Below are 20,023 nucleotides of genomic sequence, written 5' to 3'. Positions count from 1 at the left end.
CAGGGTTCCCCTGCTCCCCCAGCCCCCCCACTCACCCCCAGCCGGGGCTCCCCCAGCCCCCCATCCCTCCCAGCCAGGGCTCCCCTGCTCCCCCAGCCCCCCCACTCACCCCCAGCCGGGGCTCCCCCAGCCCCCCCACTCACCCCCAGAGGTGGCTGCAGCCGGAAGCCCCCCCACCAGCGCCATCAGCAGCCCCCAGGCCACAGCCGGGTCGCTCTCAGCATCCCCCTCACTGTCGCGTCCCCCAATCAGAGCGCAGGCAGCGCCCCACACCAGCGATGTCCTGGCGGGAGCCGAGGGGGGTCATGTTCCGAGTGGGGGAGCCGTGGGGCAGGGCCCCCCCGTGCGACGCCCGGGGCCAGTGCAGCAGCCCTGGGGCCACTTCCCAATGCTTGTGCTCCAGGCCCCCCCCCCGCCCCAGCGGACAGGCAGGCGCTGGCTGGACAAGCCCGGGGGGCACTCGCCCTGTGCGGCTGGTTCCCGGCAGCGCCCCCGGGGCAGCGGGAGGAAGGGGCTGAGCCTGGGGCAGGCCGGGAGGGGCCAGGGCGCCCCCAGGACGGACTGTCCGGCCGGGATCCCCTGAGAACTGCCGGCCTCGCACCCAGGCCCCGTGCGGCTGGAAGGGGCCGGGGGCCACGCGGCTCTGGCATTTCAGTCCTGCAGCCAAGGGAGGCACCAGCCTCCGCAGCCATCGCCTGGCCTGGGCCTGCGTGGCCCCAGCGCGTGGGAACAGCCCCGCGGGGGGGCCCTTGGACACCCCAGCGTTCCCCGGGCGGGTGGCAGGTGACTGCGGACGATGGGCTGGGGACCCCGTAGCCGATGGGCAGCGTCCCCTGTGAGCCGGGCGCTCGTGCGGCCCCTCAGGAGAGAGTCAGACGCCACCTGGTGGATGAGGCGTGTGTCCCCGCTGGCGGTGCACATCTCTGCACACATACAAATTTATTCCGCACACGGAGGGCAGCAATCCTCCCATGGCTGGCAAAGGCTGGGGACCGTGGCGGAGGGGCTGTGCGCTTTGTGCGGAAGCTGACAGGAAAAGGGGGCGCACCGAAAGGAGGCGTCCCAGCTGCAGGTGGGGGCACTGGGGTACGCAGGCAGGGCCCCGAGCAGCGCCTGGCAGGACGGAGCACGATGCGCTTGTCCCGAGTCCCTGGCTGCGAGGCAGGGCAGGCTCCTTCGCCTCGGGCCGGGCCCCGGCGCCCTGACGCACGACGAGCAAGGAGCCGAGCGACCCGCGTTCCCACCGTCTGGGTTTTATTCCCAAAACGTTCCAGCACCATCCTCAAACAAAATATCTAAACAGGAAAGTGCATCGCACCCTCCCCGCGCTACCCCCAATAAATTACCCCGGCCGGGGCCGTGTCACAGCTGAGGGGGTGGGTTTGCCCGCGGAAGCTCCTGAGAGGAGACGCGTCCCTCCATGGGGCTGCAGGACCCGAGCAAACACCGGGGGGGCAGCGGGTTTTGCGGGTGGCTCCAGGCACCCGTCAGCCGGCCGGGCTGCGATCAGCCGGTGGCCTCGTGCGTCGGCCGGTGGGCGTGCGGCCCGCTCGCCGTGACTCGGTCGTACCAGCCACACCGCGGGGTCGTACCTGGCGGCTCTGCCGGGGAGAACGTGGCCGGGTCACCCTAGCACGGGACGGCCAAACCGTGCGCTCCGGTGGCCCATCAAAGCTGGACTCAGTGTCTGTGGCGATGGGGGCGGAGTGGGGCCTTTCTGCACCTCATTCCCAGGAAAGGCGCAGGCCCGAGGCGCAGCCCCCGGCCCGTCGGGACCGAGCCAACGGGGCTCCGGGCCCAGCGACACCCGGCCCAAGTCCAGCCACTAAAGGGGACACCGGGGAGGCTGCAGCCAACGCCCATGTCCCGGAGCAGGGAGTCGCTGGGCCGACTCACGGGGACCCCCCGGCGCGGGGGGGTCAGGACACAGGGGCCTGCCAGCAGCGGGGCTGGGCCGCCCCTAGCTCCGGGATCCCGCGCTCCGGGGCTCTGTTCCCGAGGCCGAGCTGGAGGCCGAATCTTCTCCCGTCTTTCCTATGGGGAGAAAACGGCCCGGAGGCGGCGTTAGCTGGGGGGTCCCAGCCGGGGGGGATTCAGCTCCCAGCTCCCCCACTGCACCCCCCCCACCCCCATCCCCAGAGCACCCTGCCCCGGCAGCGAGTGAGCCCGGCTGTACCCCCCCGACTCCTGACAGACCCAGTCACTCGTGGGACCCCCCCCTCCCATCATGCACTGGGGCGCCCAGGCCCCATTCCCAGGGGTTACTCACTGGCTGCCGGGGCGTAGCCGGGTTTGCGACGGCCTGAAACACAAGCAGGGAAAGGGGGTGAGTGCAGGGGAGCAGGGGGACCCCTCCCCCACGGTGACCCCGACTCCCTCCCCCTGACACAGGGCTCCCCATGGCCCCCACGGCCCCTCCCCCAGGCCAGCCCCACCCCCAGCGCAACGACACGGCCCACTCTGCCCCCAGCAGGGCGATGGGGGTTGGCCCTGCCCCACCTCTCCCTGGGGGCACTGGGAGGAGCCGTTCCCCCTGGGCCGGGCCCCCCCACTCCTCAGCCCTCCCCACATCCCGGCCCTGCAGGGACCTGCTCTCACCTGCTGATTTTCTCCTCCACAGCCAGACGCCGGCCCCTGCAGCTCCAGCCAGACCCAGCGTGGACAGGACGATGGCGGCCAGGACCCCGGGGGGCAGGGGGCCCTTCTCAGGGGCTGTGGGATGGAGAAGGGCTCAGTCACCGGGAGGGCCTGTGCTGGGGCCCCTCCACTGCAGGTCCCTGGGAGCCCGGGAGGCCCCCCAGGGGAGAGTCAGGTGCTGCCCAGCTGATCAGCAGAGCGCCCCCCGCCGGCAGCAGGTGTTTCTGCGGGTGGTGCACAGCCGCACTGGCCCCGGTGCACAGAACAACACTTATTCTGCACATGGAAGGGGAAGTGAAGGGGAAGCTTGCCCCTGGGGCAGGCACAGGCCTTGGCCTTGAATGTCTGCCCGGGGCCTCTGCACAGACCTGGCCTGGGGGCGAGGAGACGGGGCCAGGGAGGGAGGGTAGCGTAGGCCCAGTGGGCAGGGAGGTTGGACGCTGCTGGGCCGGGCCCCATCTCTGCGATTCCCCTTACCCCAGACGAGGGCGGGCGCGGGCAGGCTGCTGTGCTCCACCCGGCAGGCGTAGCGGGGCCCGTCCGGCCGCGGGCCGATCTCCAGGGACGACTGGGTGTGGTAGGTGCCGTCGGCGAGGGGCAGGATCCCGCTGGAGCTCGTCTCCGCCAGGACGTCGCCTCCGTCCCGCACCCAGGAGAGGTGGATGGGACGCGGGTAGAAGCCGCTGGCGCGGCAGGAGAGGGTGACGGGGCCATGGGGGGCGTCTCTGCGGGAAACCGAGACCTCGGGGGGCACTGGGGGGGGGACACAGAGCATGAGCCACGGGCCACGTGTGATCGACCGAAGCAGCCGCTGAAGCCGTGGGGGGCGTCTCTGCGGGACACCGAGACCTCGGGGGGCACTGGGGGGGGATACAGAGCATGAGCCACGGGCCACGTGTGGTCGACCGAAGCAGCCGCTGAAGCCGTGGGGCGTGCAAGGGCGAATCGGAGCGGTGCGGGGAGGCGTTTTCTCAGCCGACCGCTCAGCTTTGATGTCAGCCCCAGCCCTCTGGGGAGGTTGCATGTCCCTGGGCTGATCCCTGGGGTGTGAGGACACTTTGCCAGGGGCAGCCACGGCCCAGGCCCTGCTCAGCCTGATGCTTCGCCTCCCGTGCCACAGGCCAGTTCTCCGGACCATCCCCAACAGCCCAGTGTGGGGGGGTTAATTGGGTCCTTTTGCCAGAGAAGGGAGATTCCTTCTTTGCCCAGCTGTGGCAAGACCCCGCCCCTCCTTCCCTCACCGTGTGGGCCCATCCACGTCCGCGCCAGGCGTGACCAGTGAGAGCACAATGCCCCTCTGACCCAGCGTGTGGGGCGTGGCTCTTCACCCCTGCAGCCCTGGCCCATTTCTAACCAGGCACGTCTCCCCGCGCAACGTCTGCCCTGAACTCCTTCCATCCTGGGGCCCACGTGGCCTGCCCCACTCCCCGGGGACCCCACGGCTCTCACTCACCCTGCCGCTCCAGGGTCTCCTTCCCCACCCGCACCAGGCTCCGCAGGGTCTCCAGACACTCTCTCTGCAGGTACCACTGGGCGAAACGGTTCCAGTGCCCTTCCGTGTCCCAGCGCCGCTTCTGGGGCACGGCCACCGCCACGGCTGCCACCCACGTCCCCGTCCGGGTGTCGAAGCTGATGAAGTCCCGCCCGTCGTAGGCGTACTGGAACCTCGCCCCCGTGGGGATGTCGCCCTCCATGGTGCAGCCCACGTGGACCTGCATCACGTGGGAGCCTGGGAAGGACCGGGGCAGAACTGGGTGGCCAGCCACGAGCGCCCGGACGCCCCTCCCCCGCCACCCTCCAACAAACCACATCTGGTCTGCGAAGCAGCCCTCTGGGTTTTGCACCTTTCAGGGCCACGTTACCCGGGGGGGTCCCCTGCCCACAACGGCAGCCACGCAAGTCTGGTCCCCGGCCCTCGCGGCAGGACCCAGCACCCTCGAGATCATCCCTGCCCGGTGTGTGGCCAACCTGCCCCTCAATCTCTCCAGGGATGGGGATCCCACGACCCCCCGGGCCATGAATCCCGATGGTTCACCCCCAGCCGGCCACGTTCCCCGAGCGGCCCGGCGCTTGCAGACCCTCCAGCCTGGGCTCGGCTGCGAGTCCAGCAGCCGCCTCTCTGCCCTGCGGCCAAGCTTCTCCTACAGCCGCGGAGCCGGGCCGGGCCGGGCGACCCCCCTGCGGGAACCCCCGGTCAGCCTCCCGGGGCCCGCTGCGTTCCCGCCATAGCATCACCCACGGAGTCCTCCCTGCCCCCCCGGCGACTTCCCGCCCCGGCCGAAAGCAGAAGCTGCCCTGGGGCGTTCCCAGAACTGGCGCCGGGCTGGGTGAGGGGGCGGTGGGGCTGGCTGCAGACCAGGCCCCGCCCTGGCCCCCTCCCTGGCGTGCCGGGCCGCGGCTCCCGGTGCACCCCGGCTCACCGCCAGTGTGATTGTTCAGCCGCATCCACCGGCCGGTCTCCAGCTTGGAGGTTTTCTCGTAGTACAGGAAATCCCGGGTCTTGGCCTGGAAATACGCCTGGCCCACTGCCTGGGCCATCCAGGCCCCGGTGGGCTTCACCTGCTGCCGGGCCGTGCTGTAATCCATCTGCCTGAAGTCGTCCAGCTGCCCCACCATGGCGTAGCGGTGGGACCCGTCCTCCCCGGTGACCCCGGTGACCCGCACGTCCCAGCGGTGGGCGCCTGCAACGCAGAGCGGAGACCCCAGGAAGGCCTGGCCCTGCAGAGAGAGCTCCTGGCCGGGTACCCCCCCGTTTCCCTTCTCTGGGTCCCCCAAGACGTGCCCCCTCCCCCTCCCCCACCTCTACTCACCATCAGCCACGGCTGCCCCCAGCACCCCCCAGCACAGCCCCAGAGCCACCCCCAGGGCCATGGCGGCTGGGCTGGCCGGGGGGCGGCTGCGGATGGAAGATCCCCGAGTCCGGCGAGCAGCCCGCCCCCCCCCCCCACGTTGCTTTCACTTTCCCCCAGACAGGAACCGCGGGGAACGGCCATTAACCCCTGCAGCACCATCAGGGCTGGGAGCCCCCCACCCCCGCCCGCCCATGGCACCCAGCGGGTCTCTAGCCAGCCGCGGGCAGAAGGGACTGCCCCAGGGAGAGGAGGGTTGGGGGGACCCCAGGGCTGCCCCCTCCCTCTCCTGCGCTACATCCCTGCCGTGCCCAGGGGACCCCACGTCCCTCCCACGCCCCTGGGCCCTGGCTCCTGGCTCCGAGGGGGGGCAGGGCTTTGGCTCAGCACGGGGGGCACAGGGAGGTGGAAGGTCTCCCTCGGCTGCCCCCTGCAGCCCCCCCCACCCTGGTTCTCACCATGAGCCCCTGCTGCCCCCAGCTGCCGCCCCGGGCCTGGGTCCCCCATCAACCCCCCAGGCTTACACCAGTGAACATGCAGAACTCAACCCCGGGGGGCAAAATGCCTGTTCACAGCCCTGTGGGGTGCGCACGGCCCGGGCGGTGCCTGCCCCATACCGCCATGGGGAGTGAGGTGGGCGGGGCGGATCCGGGCAGGGCACGAGCCGTGCTCGTGAGGGATGGGGCTACTCCGGGGACATAATGGCCCGGTGCTCATGCCGACAATCTCTGAGGACTTGCAGCGGGGGGGGGGGGGGCAGACTGGGGTTGGTCCTACCAAGTCCTGCGGCCAGGCCCCCCACTGCTGGAACCCGGCGCGGTCTGGCACTTTGCCGCTCGGACACGCAACGGCTGAACGGAACACAGAGAATTCCCACCTGGGGCACAAGCGGGATATGGGGGGATCCAAGCCATAGGGCAGTGGCCAGACGCCAGGAGACCCCCCTTTTCCCACTAAGAGGCCTGCTGGAAACATTGGCGACTGGGCAGGGAGAGGATTGGACCCCGCGCCGGGTGGGAATTGGCACGTGCCACGTTTCTTAGTGGCGTGGGCCGGGTGGGCGGCTTCGATGTATTTTAGCTCGGTCCGTGGCTTTGATCCGTCCGGTTTCACTTGCACCCACGAACAGCCTGCTTGTTATCGCTCTGGCTACGTCTCCGCTACGGAGCTTTTCCGGGGGGTATCCTGGAAAAACTCCGCCCGTCCAGGGAAGGCGTCTGCTCGTCCGTTTTCTTCGGAAGAGAGGCCGCGCGCTTTCGGAAGCCCTGGAAGCCTCGTTTCCGCACGAGGACGGTTTCCCTTCTTTGGACCAGCGTAGATGGAAAAGCGTCTTCCGAAGAAAAGAGGAAAAAGGTTCGCCAAGAGCGGCGCGCCGTTTGCGTCCCTTTTTCCGAAAAACAAGCGTGGGGTAGACATCGCCTCTGGGTAAGCGTGTGCCCGCACGTCTGCCTGTCCCTGAGTCCGTCTGCTCAGAGATGCACCGAGGCACGGCCGGAAGAGTTTGTGTGGGGTTGTTTGTGACACTAAAGTCCTCCCCGCTCACCCACAGACCCCACGTTTTGCACACCCAAGCCGGCCACTGGGATGAGCCGCCTCTGGGAGTTTCTCCGGCGGGACCGGCTGGGGACGGGTTAAATGGCGTTCCCCCGGGAACGAGAGAGCCCATAAGCCACGCCGGCCGGGTGGAGGGGGGAAGCCGAGGCGGGTCTCTGGCTCAAAGGTACCAGGCTGCTGCTCGTTGGGTGCAGCGCGCCACGTGGGAAGTCGAGATCCCACCGGCTCGGAACGCCCCTTTCCCCCCAAGCGCTCGGACACCCCAGCTGCGTTCCTCCAGCTTCTCGCCGCGTGTGAGCGACACTGGACGACAGGGCCTGCTCCCCGACAGGCCGCCCCTGTTGGGAGAGCACGGGCCTCAGTTTCCCTTGGGCGGCACGGGGCTGGGGAAAGGATGCTCCAGCCAGGCGCAGAATCGGTAACTCCACAGCCACAAAGGGGGCTGCCCCCCATCGCCCCCTCCCAGCCCTCAGGGCCCTGGGGATCACAGTCAAGCTGCGTTTCACGCCTGGGGCCCACGCAACCGGTCAGCTGCCTCCCACGAGGCGCCCGGCTCCAGATAGCCCGGCATATCCCGCTCACCGCGCCGCAGCTGGAGGCGAGTCGTTCCCCACTGGGAGTCCCCTGCCAGCCAGCGCAGTGGGGAAGCCACGAGGCAGGGAGGGGTCGTGGGAGGGGGGTCAGCTCCCAGACTGGGGGGGGTGATGTCCCAGGAGGGGCGCCTGGTCTTGGCTGACCCCTGGTGGGGGCGGTGGGATCGTAGGAGGCGCCTAGAAGATGTAGGGAATCGGCACAACCCCAGTGCTAAGGGATCGGGGGAGAGGCTAAGGGATCTGAGCTGGTCGTTATAGCCCCGTATTGACCTGCTGGGCTGTACCGACTGGAGGGCCCCAGTTCTGTGGGGATGGAGGGGGGGGGTCTATCCCAGGGGTCTTGTGGGCCCTGCTATCCAGACAGTCCACACGGGCTCGGGGACTCGCAGTCTGGAGGGGATGGGAGGGTCTGTAATCGGGTCCCTACATCCCTCTGTGGGCCCTGAGTCACGGAGAGGCTGACCCCGGGGCGTGTTGTGCTCCGGTCAGTATCTCTCTGTATGGGCCCGCTGGTCGGTGTTGGCTAAAGGCACTGGCTGGGACGGAGCAGCAGCAGGGGCCCCCCGAAAGCCGGGCGGCCGCTCCGAGGGGGTTCAAATGCCACCCCGCTGAATAGCAGAGTGCCCCAGCGAGGCTTGTGTGACTGCAGGTGGTGCACGTCCGAACACTCCTCGGTGCACAGGACACTTTTATTCCGCACATGGATGGAGCCGATTCTCGGGAACTCTGGTAGCAGCAGGCCCTTATTTCGTTACGGCGTCCTACTGGGTCGGGCTGTGTTGGGCGGGGAGGGGGGCTCTACAGTCATATATAGGCCCCCCCGTCTATACAGCAGTGGGGGGAGGGGCTGGTCCATACGGGCTCTGAGGGGGAGCTGAGCCGTTCTTGCTGCGATGCCTGGCCGGCACAGAGACCGGTCCTGTCCTGCTCACCCGGCTCCTGGCTCCGTGGGGTGGGGGGCGAGTCAGGGTCCTCCGCTGGGGGGCGGGGGCATGGGAGCCCCGTGGGCGCTAGGTGCTGCCTGCAGGGTAAACACAGCGAGAGAGGCGTGAACGAACTAGGACAGACAGACAGAGACAGATGTGGTGGGAGCAGACGGACAGAGGGGAGCAGACAGACGGATGAAGAGATGGACAGAGGGGAGCAGACGGACAGATGGAGAGACGGACAGAGGGGAGCAGACGGACAGAGGGAGAGACGGACAGAGGGGAGCAGACGGACGGATGGAGAGACGGAAAGAGGGGAGCAGACGGATGGATGGAGAGACGGACAGAGGGAGAGACGGACAGAGGGGAGCAGACGGACGGATGGAGAGACGGACGGATGGAGAGACGGACAGAGGGGAGCAGACGGACAGAGGGGAGCAGACGGACGGATGGAGAGACAGACAGAGGGGAGCAGACGGACGGATGGAGAGACGGACAGAGGGGAGCAGACGGACGGATGGAGAGACGGACAGAGGGGAGCAGACGGACGGATGGAGAGACGGACAGAGGGGAGCAGACGGACGGATGGAGAGACGGACAGAGGGGAGCAGACGGACGGATGGAGAGACGGACAGAGGGGAGCAGACGGACGGATGGAGAGACGGACAGAGGGGAGCAGACGGACGGATGGAGCAGACGGACGGATGGAGAGACGGACAGAGGGGAGCAGACGGACGGATGGAGAGACAGACAGAGGGGAGCAGACGGACAGATGGAGAGACGGACAGAGGGGAGCAGACGGACAGAGGGAGAGACGGACAGAGGGGAGCAGACGGACGGATGGAGAGACGGAAAGAGGGGAGCAGACGGATGGATGGAGAGACGGACAGAGGGAGAGACGGACAGAGGGGAGCAGACGGACGGATGGAGAGACGGACAGAGGGGAGCAGATGGACAGATGGAGAGACAGACAGAGGGGAGCAGACGGACGGATGGAGAGACAGACAGAGGGGAGCAGACGGACGGATGGAGAGACAGACAGAGGGGAGCAGACGGACGGATGGAGAGACGGACAGAGGGGAGCAGACGGACGGATGGAGAGACGGACAGAGGGGAGCAGACGGACAGAGGGGAGCAGATGGACAGAGGGGAGCAGACGGACGGATGGAGAGACGGACAGAGGGGAGCAGACGGACAGAGGGGAGCAGACGGACAGATGGAGAGACAGACAGAGGGGAGCAGACGGACGGATGGAGAGACAGACAGAGGGGAGCAGATGGACGGATGGAGAGACGGACAGAGGGGAGCAGACGGACGGATGGAGAGACGGACAGAGGGGAGCAGATGGACGGATGGAGAGACGGACAGAGGGGAGCAGACGGACGGATGGAGAGACAGACAGAGGGGAGCAGATGGACGGATGGAGAGACGGACAGAGGGGAGCAGACGGACGGATGGAGAGACGGACAGAGGGGAGCAGACGGACGGATGGAGCAGACGGACGGATGGAGAGACGGACAGAGGGGAGCAGACGGACGGATGGAGCAGACGGACAGAGGGGAGCAGACGGACGGATGGAGCAGATGGACGGATGGAGAGACGGACAGAGGGGAGCAGACGGACGGACGGGGAGAGAGATCAAGGGTGGGAAGGACAGAGGGCGTGTGGGGAGGACAGAAGGACAGACAGAGGGCGTGTGGGGACAGACGGAGGAACACACAGCAACCAGATGGCTGTTACCTCCGTGATAGTTGTGCCCTGTGAGGGGCAAATAACCTGGAAGGGGGAAGGAAACAGAGTTAGTTGGGGGGGAGGGAGGCCTGCCCTGCGTCCAGCACACACACACACACACAAACACACACCCCTAGCAGGAGGCACCAAGACACACACACACACACACACACACAGATGTGCACATAGACTGATGCTCACACACACACACCCCTAGCAGGAGGCAGCAAGACACACTCTCTCACACACACACACACACACACTCTCACACACACACACACACACACACAGCAGCAGGAGGCAGCAGGACACATACACACAGATGCGCACACACACAGACACATGCACAGATGCACACATAGACAGATGCTCACACACACACACCCCCCAGCAGGGGGCAGCAGGACTAGCGCACACACACACACACACAGACGCGCACACACACGGACGAGCGCACGCACACACACACACACCCCAGCAGGGGGCAGCAGGACGAGCGCGCACACACACACACACAGACGCGCACACACACACCAGCAGGGGGCAGCAGGACGAGCGCACACACAGACACACACACACACACAAACACACACGCACACACCAGCAGGGGGCAGCAGGACGAGCGCACACACACACACACACACACGCACACACACCAGCAGGGGGCAGCAGGACGCGCGCACACACACACGCACACCCCAGCAGGGGGCAGCAGGACGCGCACACACACACACACACACACACACACACACACCAGCAGGGGGCAGCAGGACGCACACACACACACACATACACCAGCAGGGGGCAGCAGGACGCGCACACACACACACACACACACACACACATCCCAGCAGGGGGCAGCAGGACGCGCACACACACACACACACACACACACACACACACACACACACCAGCAGGGGGCAGCAGGACGCGCACACACACACATCCCAGCAGGGGGCAGCAGGAGGCGCACACACACACACACACACACACACACACACACACACACACATCCCAGCAGGGGGCAGCAGGACGAGTGCGCGCACACACACACACGCATACACACCAGCAGGGGGCAGCAGGACGAGCGCACACACACACACACACACACACACACACGGACGAGCGCGCACACACACACACACGGACGAGCGCGCACACACACACACACACACACACACGGATGAGCGCCCACACACACACACACACACACGCATGAGCGCACACACACACACACACACACACACACACACACACACACTTACCCGGGGCGGGTGCCCAGCGCCAGCAGACCAGGCCGGCGATGAGGAGAACCAGGCCCAGGCCCAGGACCACGCCGGCCGCGATCACCTTCCCCGCCAGCCCCGGCGACAGGCCCCGCCCTGGGGGCACAGCGGGGGGGTGAGTGGGGGGGCTGGGGAGCCCCTCGCAGCCCCCCCCCGGCCAGTGTCCTGCCTCCGCCCCCGGCTCCCCCTTCCCCCAGCCCCTACCACTGCCCCCGCCCTGCCCCCTCCCCTGCTGCCCCCCACCCCCGCCCGCCCCCCCCCTGCTGCCCCCCGCCCCCGCCACGCCCTCTCCCCTGCTGCCCCCCACCCCCACCACGCCCCCTCCCCTGCTGCCCCCGCCCCCGCCCTGCCCTCTCCCCTGCTGCCCCCTGCCCCCACCACGCCCTCTCCCCTGCTGCCCCCCACCCCCACCCCGCCCCCTCCCCTGCTGCCCCCCGCCCCCCACCACGCCCCCTCCCCTGCTGCCCCCCGCCCCCACCACGCCCCCTCCCCTGCTGCCCCCTGCCCCCACCACGCCCTCTCCCCTGCTGCCCCCCACCCCCGCCCCGCCCCCTCCCCTGCTGCCTCCTGCCCACACCATGCCCCCTCCCCTGCTGCCCCCTGCCCCCACCACGCCCTCTCCCCTGCTGCCCCCCACCCCCGCCCCCCCCTCCCCTGCTGCCTCCTGCCCACACCCGCCCCCTCCCCTGCTGCCCCCTGCCCCCACCACGCCCTCTCCCCCTGCTGCCCCCCACCCCCCCCCCGCCCCTCCCCTGCTGCCCCCTGCCCCCACCACGCCCTCTCCCCTGCTATCCCCCACCCCCACCACGCCCTCTCCCCTGCTGCCCCCCGCCCCCCGCCCCGCCCCCTCCCCTGCTGCCTCCTGCCCACACCATGCCCCCTCCCCTGCTGCATGAGCTCCCCACCCCCCTGCCCTGCCCGGGCTCACTCCACTCCTCCTGGCGTGGCTGGGGCAGGCTGGGGTGCTGCACGTAGCAGGTGTAGGTGTCGTCGGGCCGGGGGTGGCGAGGAGGCTGACGTGGGTCTGGTAGGTCCAGTCGCCGTTGGCCAGCACGGGGATGGGGCTGGATGTGGGGGGGTTCAGGGGGGCCCCGTTGAGCAGCCACGAGACGGCCACGTTGGCTGGGTAGAAGCCCCACACGTGGCAGGTCAGGTGCACGGAGCCGGCCGGGTTCGCCAGGGACGTGGACACAATGCGCACGTGGGGGGCGCTGCGGGGGGGACACAGCATGGACCCGATCCTGGGGTCCCCCGCTCCCCCGTCCACGGGGACCAGACCCCCAGCCCTCCACATCAACCCTACGCCCCACCCAGCTCCGTGCCACGGCCCCACAGCCCCCTCCCCCAGCCTGGCTCCGCGCCACGGCCCCACAGCCCCCTCCCCCAGCCTGGCTCCGCGCCACGGCCCCACAGCTCCCTCCCCCAGCCTGGCTCCGCGCCCACGGCCCCACAGCCCCCTCCCCCAGCCTGGCTCCGCGCCACGGCCCCGCAGCCTCCTCCCCCACTCCGTGCCACGGGCCCCACAGCCCCCTCCCCCACTCCGTGCCACGGGCCCCACAGCCCCCTCCCCCTCCGTGCCCCGGGCCCCACAGCCCCCTCCCCCTCCGTGCCACGGCCCCACAGCCCCCTCCCCCAGCCTGGCTCCCCGCCACGGGACCACGGACGGCTTCGTGCCCGGCAGCCCCACTCACTGCGGCGCTGTCCGGTGACGCCCCACAGCGCCTGGCTCCGGCTCTGGCAGGCCTGGCGCCCGGCGGCCATGCGCTGGCGCCAGCGCGTCCTGGTTGATGAAGGCCGCAAACCGGGCGGCCTGGTCCCGGAGCAGCCCCATGTCCCAGGGCAGGAAGAGACGCTCCTGCTCGCTGTAGCAGACCAGCGGGTTCTTGTTGAACACGAAGCAGAAGTCGAACGAGACCACGGAGCCGTTGGCGGCCACGGGGCACTGGGTGGCCAAGTGCATCATGAACCCATCTGTGGGGGAGAGGCAGCAGACGGGTGGGGACAGGACCAGGGCTGTTAGACCCCCCCACACACAGCCCCTAGGGCACAGACTGGGGTCATACCCCCCACACACACACAGCCCCTAGGGCACAGACTGGGGTCATACCCCCCCCACACACACAGCCCCTAGGGCACAGACTGGGGTCATACCCCCCACACACACACAGCCCCTAGGGCACAGACTGGGGTCATACCCCCCACACACACACAGCCCCTGGGGCACAGACTGGGGTCATCCCCCCACACACACACAGCCCCTAGGGCACAGACTGGGGTCATACCCCCCCACACACACACAGCCCCTAGGGCACAGACTGGGGTCATACCCCCCACACACACACAGCCCCTAGGGCAAGAGACTGGGGTCATACCCCCCCACACACACACAGCCCCTAGGGCACAGACTGGGGTCATACCCCCCACACACACACAGCCCCTAGGGCACAGACTGGGGTCATACCCCCACACACACACACACAGCCCCTAGGGCACAGACTGGGGTCATACCCCCACACACAGCCCCTAGGGCACAGACTGGGGCCATACCCCCCCCACACACAGCCCCTAGGGCACAGACTGGGGCCATACCCCCCCCACACACAGCCCCTAGGGCACAGACTGGGGTCATACCCCCCCCCACACACAGCTCCTAGGGCACAGACTGGGGTCATACCCCCCACACACAGCCCCTAGGGCACAGACTGGGGTCATGCCCCACACACAGCCCCTAGGGCACAGACTGGGGTCATACCCCCCCACACACAGCCCCTAGGGCACAGACTGGGGTCATACCCCCCCACACACAGCCCCTAGGGCACAGACTGGGGTCATACCCCCCCACACACAGCCCCTAGGGCACAGACTGGGGTCATACCCCCCCACACACAGCCCCTAGGGCACAGACTGGGGCCATACCCCCCCACACACACACAGCCCCTAGGGCACAGACTGGGGACATACCCCCCCACACACACAGCCCCTAGGGCACAGACTGGGGCCATAACCCCCCACACACAGCCCCTGGGGCACAGACTGGGGTCATACCCCCCCCCACACACACAGCCCCTAGGGCATAGACTGGACCCATACCCCCCACACAGCCCCTAGGGCACAGACTGGGGTCATACCCCCCCACACACAGCCCCTAGGGCATAGACTGGGGCCATACCCCCCACACACAGCCCCTAGGGCACAGACTGGGGTCATACCCCCCCCCACACACAGCCCCTAGGGCACAGACTGGGATCATACCCCACACACACAGCCCCTGGGGCACAGACTGGGGTCATACCCCCCCACACACAGCCCCTAGGGCACAGACTGGGGTCATACCCCCCCCACACACAGCCCCTAGGGCACAGACTGGGGCCATACCCCCCACACACACACACACAGCCCCTAGGGCACAGACTGGGGCCATACCCCCCCCACACACACAGCCCCTAGGGCACAGACTGGGGCCATACCCCCCCCACACACACAGCCCCTAGGGCACAGACTGGGGTCATACCCCCCACGCAGCCCCTAAGGCACAGGCTGGGGCCACACCCCCGCACACACAGCCCCTAGGGCACAGACTGGGGCCATACCCCCCCCCACACACAGCACCTGGGGCACAGACTGGGGTCATACCCCCCCCACACACACACAGCCCCTAGGGCACAGACTGGGGTCATACCCCCCACACACACAGCCCCTAGGGCACAGACTGGGGTCATACCCCCCCCACACACACAGCCCCTAGGGCACAGACTGGGGTCATACCCCCCACACACACACAGCCCCTAGGGCACAGACTGGGGTCATACCCCCCCACACACACAGCCCCTAGGGCACAGACTGGGGTCATACCCCCCACACACACACACAGCCCCTAGGGCACAGACTGGGGCCATACCCCCCCACACACACAGCCCCTAGGGCACAGACTGGGGTCATACCCCCCCCACACACAGCCCCTAGGGCACAGACTGGGGTCATACCCCCCCACACACAGCCCCTAGGGCATAGACTGGGGCCATACCCCCCACACAGCCCCTAGGGCACAGACTGGGGTCATACCCCCCACACACACAGCCCCTAGGGCACAGACTGGGGCCATACCCCCCCACACACCCACAGCCCCTAGGGCACAGACTGGGTCATACCCCCTCACACACACAGCCCCTAGGGCACAGACTGGGGTCATACCCCCCACACACACAGACCCTAGGGCACAGACTGGGGTCATACCCCCACACACATAACCCTAGGGCACAGACTGGGGCCATACCCCCCCCCACACACAGCCCCTAGGGCACAGAATGGACCCATACCCCCACACACACACAGCCCCTAGGGCACAGACTGGGGCCATACCCCCCACACACACACAGCCCCTAGGGCACAGACTGGGGCCATACCCCCCACACACAGCCCCTGGGGCACAGACTGGGGTCATACCCCCCCCCACACACACACAGCCCCTAAGGCACAGACTGGGGCCATACCCCCCCACACAGCCCCTAGGGCACAGACTGGGGCCATACCCCCCCACACACAGCCCCTGGGGCACAGACTGGGGTCATACCCCCCCCCCACACACACACAGCCCCTGGGGCACAGACTGGGGCCATACCCCCCACACACACACACACAGCCCCTGGGGCACAGACTGGGGTCATACCCCCCACACACACAGCTCCTAGGGCACAGACTGGGGCCATACCCCCCCCCACACACACACAGCCCCTAGGGCACAGACTGGGACCATACCCCCCCACACACACAGCCCCTAGGGCACAGACTGGGGCCATACCCCCCCACACACACACACAGCCCTAGGACACAGCCTGGGGCCATACCCCCCACACACAGCCCCTGGGGCACAGACTGGGGTCATACCCCCCACACACAGCCCCTAGGGCACAGACTGGGGTCATACCCCCCCACACACACACACAGTCCCTAGGGCACAGACTGGGGTCATACCCCCCACACACACACAGCCCCTAGGGCACAGACTGGGGTCATACCCCCCCACACACACACACAGCCCCTAGGGCACAGACTGGGACTATAACCCCACACACATACAGCCCCTAGGGCACAGACTGGGGTCATACCCCCCCACACAGCCCCTAGGGCACAGACTGGGGCCATACCCCCCCCCACACACACAGCCCCTAGGGCACAGACTGGGGCCATACCCCCCCACACACACACACAGCCCCTAGGGCACAGACTGGGGTCATACCCCCACACACACAGCCCCTAGGGCACAGACTGGGGCCATACCCCCCACACACAGCCCCTAGGGCACAGACTGGGGCCATACCCCCCACACACAGCCCCTAGGGCACAGACTGGGGTCATACCCCCCCCCCACACACACAGCCCCTGGGGCACAGACTGGGGCCATACCCCCCCACACACACACACAGCCCCTGGGGCACAGACTGGGGTCATACCCCCCCCCACACACAGCTCCTAGGGCACAGACTGGGACCCCCCCCCCCACACACACAGCCCCTAGGGCACAGACTGGGGTCATACCCCCCCCACACACAGCCCCTAGGGCACAGACTGGGACCATACCCCCCCACACACACACAGCCCCTAGGGCACAGACTGGGGTCATACCCCCCACACACACACACAGCCCCTAGGGCACAGACTGGGGTCATACCCCCCCCACACACAGCCCCTAGGGCACAGACTGGGGTCATACCCCCCCCACACACACAGCCCCTAGGGCACAGACTGGGGCCATACCCCCCACACACACAGCCCCTGGGGCACAGACTGGGGTCATACCCCCCCACACACACAACCCCTAGGGCACAGACTGGGGTCATACCCCCCACACACACACAGCCCCTAGGGCACAGACTGGGGTCATACTCCCCCCACACACACACAGCCCCTAGGGCACAGACTGGGGTCATACCCCCCACACACACAGCCCCTAGGGCACAGACTGGGGTCATACCCCCCCACACACACAGCCCCTAGGGCACAGACTGGGGCCATACCCCCCCACACACAGCCCCTAGGGCACAGACTGGGGTCATACTCCCCCACACACACAGCCCCTAGGGCACAGACTGGGGTCCCCCCCCCCCCCACACACACACACAGCCCCTAGGGCACAGACTGGGGCCAGACCCCCCCCCCCCACACACACACACAGCCCCTAGGGCACAGACTGGGGTCATACCCCCCCCCCACACACACACACACACAGCCCCTAGGGCACAGACTGGGGCCATACCCCCCCCCACACACACACACAGCCCCTAGGGCACAGACTGGGGTCATACCCCCCCCCCACACACACACAGCCCCTAGGGCACAGACTGGGGTCATACCCCCCACACACACAGCCCCTAGGGCACAGACTGGGGTCATACCCCCCACACACACACACACACAGCCCCTAGGGCACAGACTGGGGTCATACCCCCCCCACACACACAGCCCCTAGGGCACAGACTGGGGCCATACCCCCCCCCCCACACACACAGCCCCTAGGGCACAGACTGGGGTCATACCCCCCACACACACAGCCCCTGGGGCACAGACTGGGGCCATACCCCCCCCACACACACACACAGCCCCTAGGGCACAGACTGGGGTCATACCCCCACAGCCCCTAGGGCACAGACTGGTGCCGTACCCCGCGGGGCGCACACGGGCGACTCTCACCTGTGCCGCGGTGGGTCAGCGCCAGGACCAGCAGCAGGAGCAGCGGCGGCGCCGGCGGGTTCATGGCCCCGCGGGGTGGGGGCGGGTCGGCGGGGGAGCGCCGGGCTCCGGGTTTCTCCGGCCCCGGTCCCGCAGGGAGCTTCCCGGTCTGGAGCGCGGCTGGTCGCCCTGGGGCTCGGGGGCAGGGGCAGAGGTAGGTGTCTCTGGGGCGGAGAGTGGGGTTAGTATCTGGGGGGCAGGGGCAGGTCTTGCGGGGGGCAGGGCAGGTGTCTGTGGGGCTACGGGGTCGGGGGCAGGGACAGGCTCTCTGGGGCAGGGGCAGGTGTCTGTGGGGTTGCAGGGTCTAGGGGGCAAAGGCAGGTCTTGCGGGGGGCAGGGCAGGTGTCTGGGGCTGCAGGGGCTGGGGGGCAGGGGCAGGATCTGGGGGGCAGGTTCTCTGGGGCGGAGGCCGGGGGGCAGGATCTGGGGGGCAGGGGCAGGATCTGGGGGGCAGGTTCTCTGGGGCGGAGGCCGGGGGCAGGATCTGGGGGCAGGGGCAGGATCTGGGGGGCAGGTCTCTCTGGGGCGGAGGCCGGGGGCAGGGGCAGGTCTTCCCGGGGGCGCTGGTCTCTCTGGGGTCCCGGGCTGGGGGTCCGGTCTCTCCCTGCTCCGGGCCCCCGCCCCGCCCCGCCCCGCCCGGAGCCAATGGCAGCCCGCGGCCCTGCCGCGTCATCAGTTGCTGGGTGGAGGCGGCCGGGCCCGGGCCCGACGGGGAGACGGCGCCGAGGCTGTGCTCCCTGCGCCCCTCACCGCCGCCTCGGTAGCTCCCCTCCCTCCGGGCTCCCCGGGGTGTTCGGGGCTTTTTCCCCCTCCGAGCCGTGTGGAGGGGTGCTGACACCCCGTCCCACGTGGGGAAACTGACAGGTGGGGAAACTGAGGCATGGCCCTTGGCCGCAGGGGGAGGGGAAGAGTGAAATAGGGTGGGGATTGAAGACTGCGGGAAAGGGGAACTGTGGGGCGGGAGATGGGATGAGGGCCCGCCGGAGGGGAGGGGTCCGGGCACAGGAGCAGCAGGGGGAGGGAAGGGGTCCAGGCAGAGGGGCTGCGGGGAGGGGAAGGGGAGAGAGAGTCCGGACAGGGGCGGAAGGGGGTCAGGGCAGAGGGGCAGCAGGCGGAAGAGGGGTCGTGGCAGACGGGGTCCAGGCAGAGGGGCGGCGGGGGGAAGGGAAGGGAGAGTCTAGGCAGAAGGGCGGAGTGGGGAGGAGAGGGGGAGTCCAGGCAGGGGTGGGGGAGGGAAGGGGAGCCCAGGCGGGGGGAGGAAGAGGAGTCCAGGCAGAGGGGCGGGGGGAGGGAAGGGAGTCCAGAGCAGAGGGGCGGGGGGAGGGAGAGGAGTCCAGGCAGGGGCGGGGGGAGGGAAGGGGGAGTCCAGGCAGAGGGGCTGGGGGGAGGGAAGAGGAGTCCAGGCAGAGGGGCGGGGGGAGGAAGAGGAGTCCAGGCAGAGGGGCGGGGGGGAGGAGAGGAGTCAGGCAGAGGGTGGGGGAGGGAGGAGTCCAGAGCAGAGGGGCGGGGGGAGGGAGAGGAGTCCAGGCAGAGGGGCGGGGGGAAGGGGGAATCCAGGCAGAGGGGCGGGGGGAGGAAGAGGAGTCCAGGCAGAGGGGCGGGGGGAGGGAAGAGGAGTCCAGGCAGAGGGGCGGGGGGAGGGAGAGGGTCAGGCAGAGGGTGGGGGGAGGGAAGAGGAGTCCAGGCAGAGGGGCGGGGGGAGGGAAGGGTCAGGCAGAGGG

General features: G+C 68.6%; 2 protein-coding genes across 7 annotated transcripts; both read right to left on the bottom strand.

Moving 5' to 3' along the window:
- Positions 1-211: 211 nt before the first annotated feature.
- LOC142823523 (class I histocompatibility antigen, F10 alpha chain-like) lies at positions 212-8,654 on the bottom strand. Of its 6 annotated transcripts, none has more exons than XM_075914618.2 (8): positions 8,566-8,654; positions 5,448-7,378; positions 5,058-5,318; positions 4,091-4,366; positions 3,115-3,497; positions 2,599-2,712; positions 2,270-2,302; positions 214-2,034 (listed from the first exon to the last, which is right to left on the bottom strand). In XM_075914618.2, exons 2-8 carry the CDS (start codon positions 5,506-5,508, stop codon positions 1,681-1,683), a joined length of 1,482 nt encoding a protein of 493 aa, XP_075770733.2. In that variant the 5' UTR covers positions 5,509-7,378; positions 8,566-8,654; the 3' UTR covers positions 214-1,680. The 6 variants fall into 6 exon arrangements, with proteins under 6 accessions (XP_075770734.2, XP_075770733.2, XP_075770736.2 ...); XM_075914623.2 differs by having other exon boundaries at positions 1,824-2,034; positions 3,115-3,390; XM_075914619.2 differs by lacking the exon at positions 2,270-2,302 and having other exon boundaries at positions 212-2,034.
- LOC142823524 (HLA class II histocompatibility antigen, DM beta chain) lies at positions 8,305-18,524 on the bottom strand. Its single transcript, XM_089771675.1, is given in 8 exon segments — positions 8,305-8,654; positions 10,300-10,335; positions 11,556-11,672; positions 12,505-12,573; positions 12,576-12,787; positions 13,264-13,350; positions 13,352-13,547; positions 18,264-18,524. Coding segments are annotated over 8 exon segments (792 nt in total). The 5' UTR covers positions 18,328-18,524; the 3' UTR covers positions 8,305-8,643.
- Between the last annotated feature and the right edge of the window lie 1,499 nt (positions 18,525-20,023).

Source organism: Pelodiscus sinensis, chromosome 19, assembly GCF_052426305.1.
Source record: "Pelodiscus sinensis isolate ZL-2025 chromosome 19, ASM5242630v1, whole genome shotgun sequence".
Taxonomy (NCBI): Eukaryota; Metazoa; Chordata; order Testudines; family Trionychidae; genus Pelodiscus; species Pelodiscus sinensis.
The sequence above is the reverse complement of the archived record's forward strand: the minus strand, read 5'-3'. Positions and strand labels throughout refer to the sequence as shown.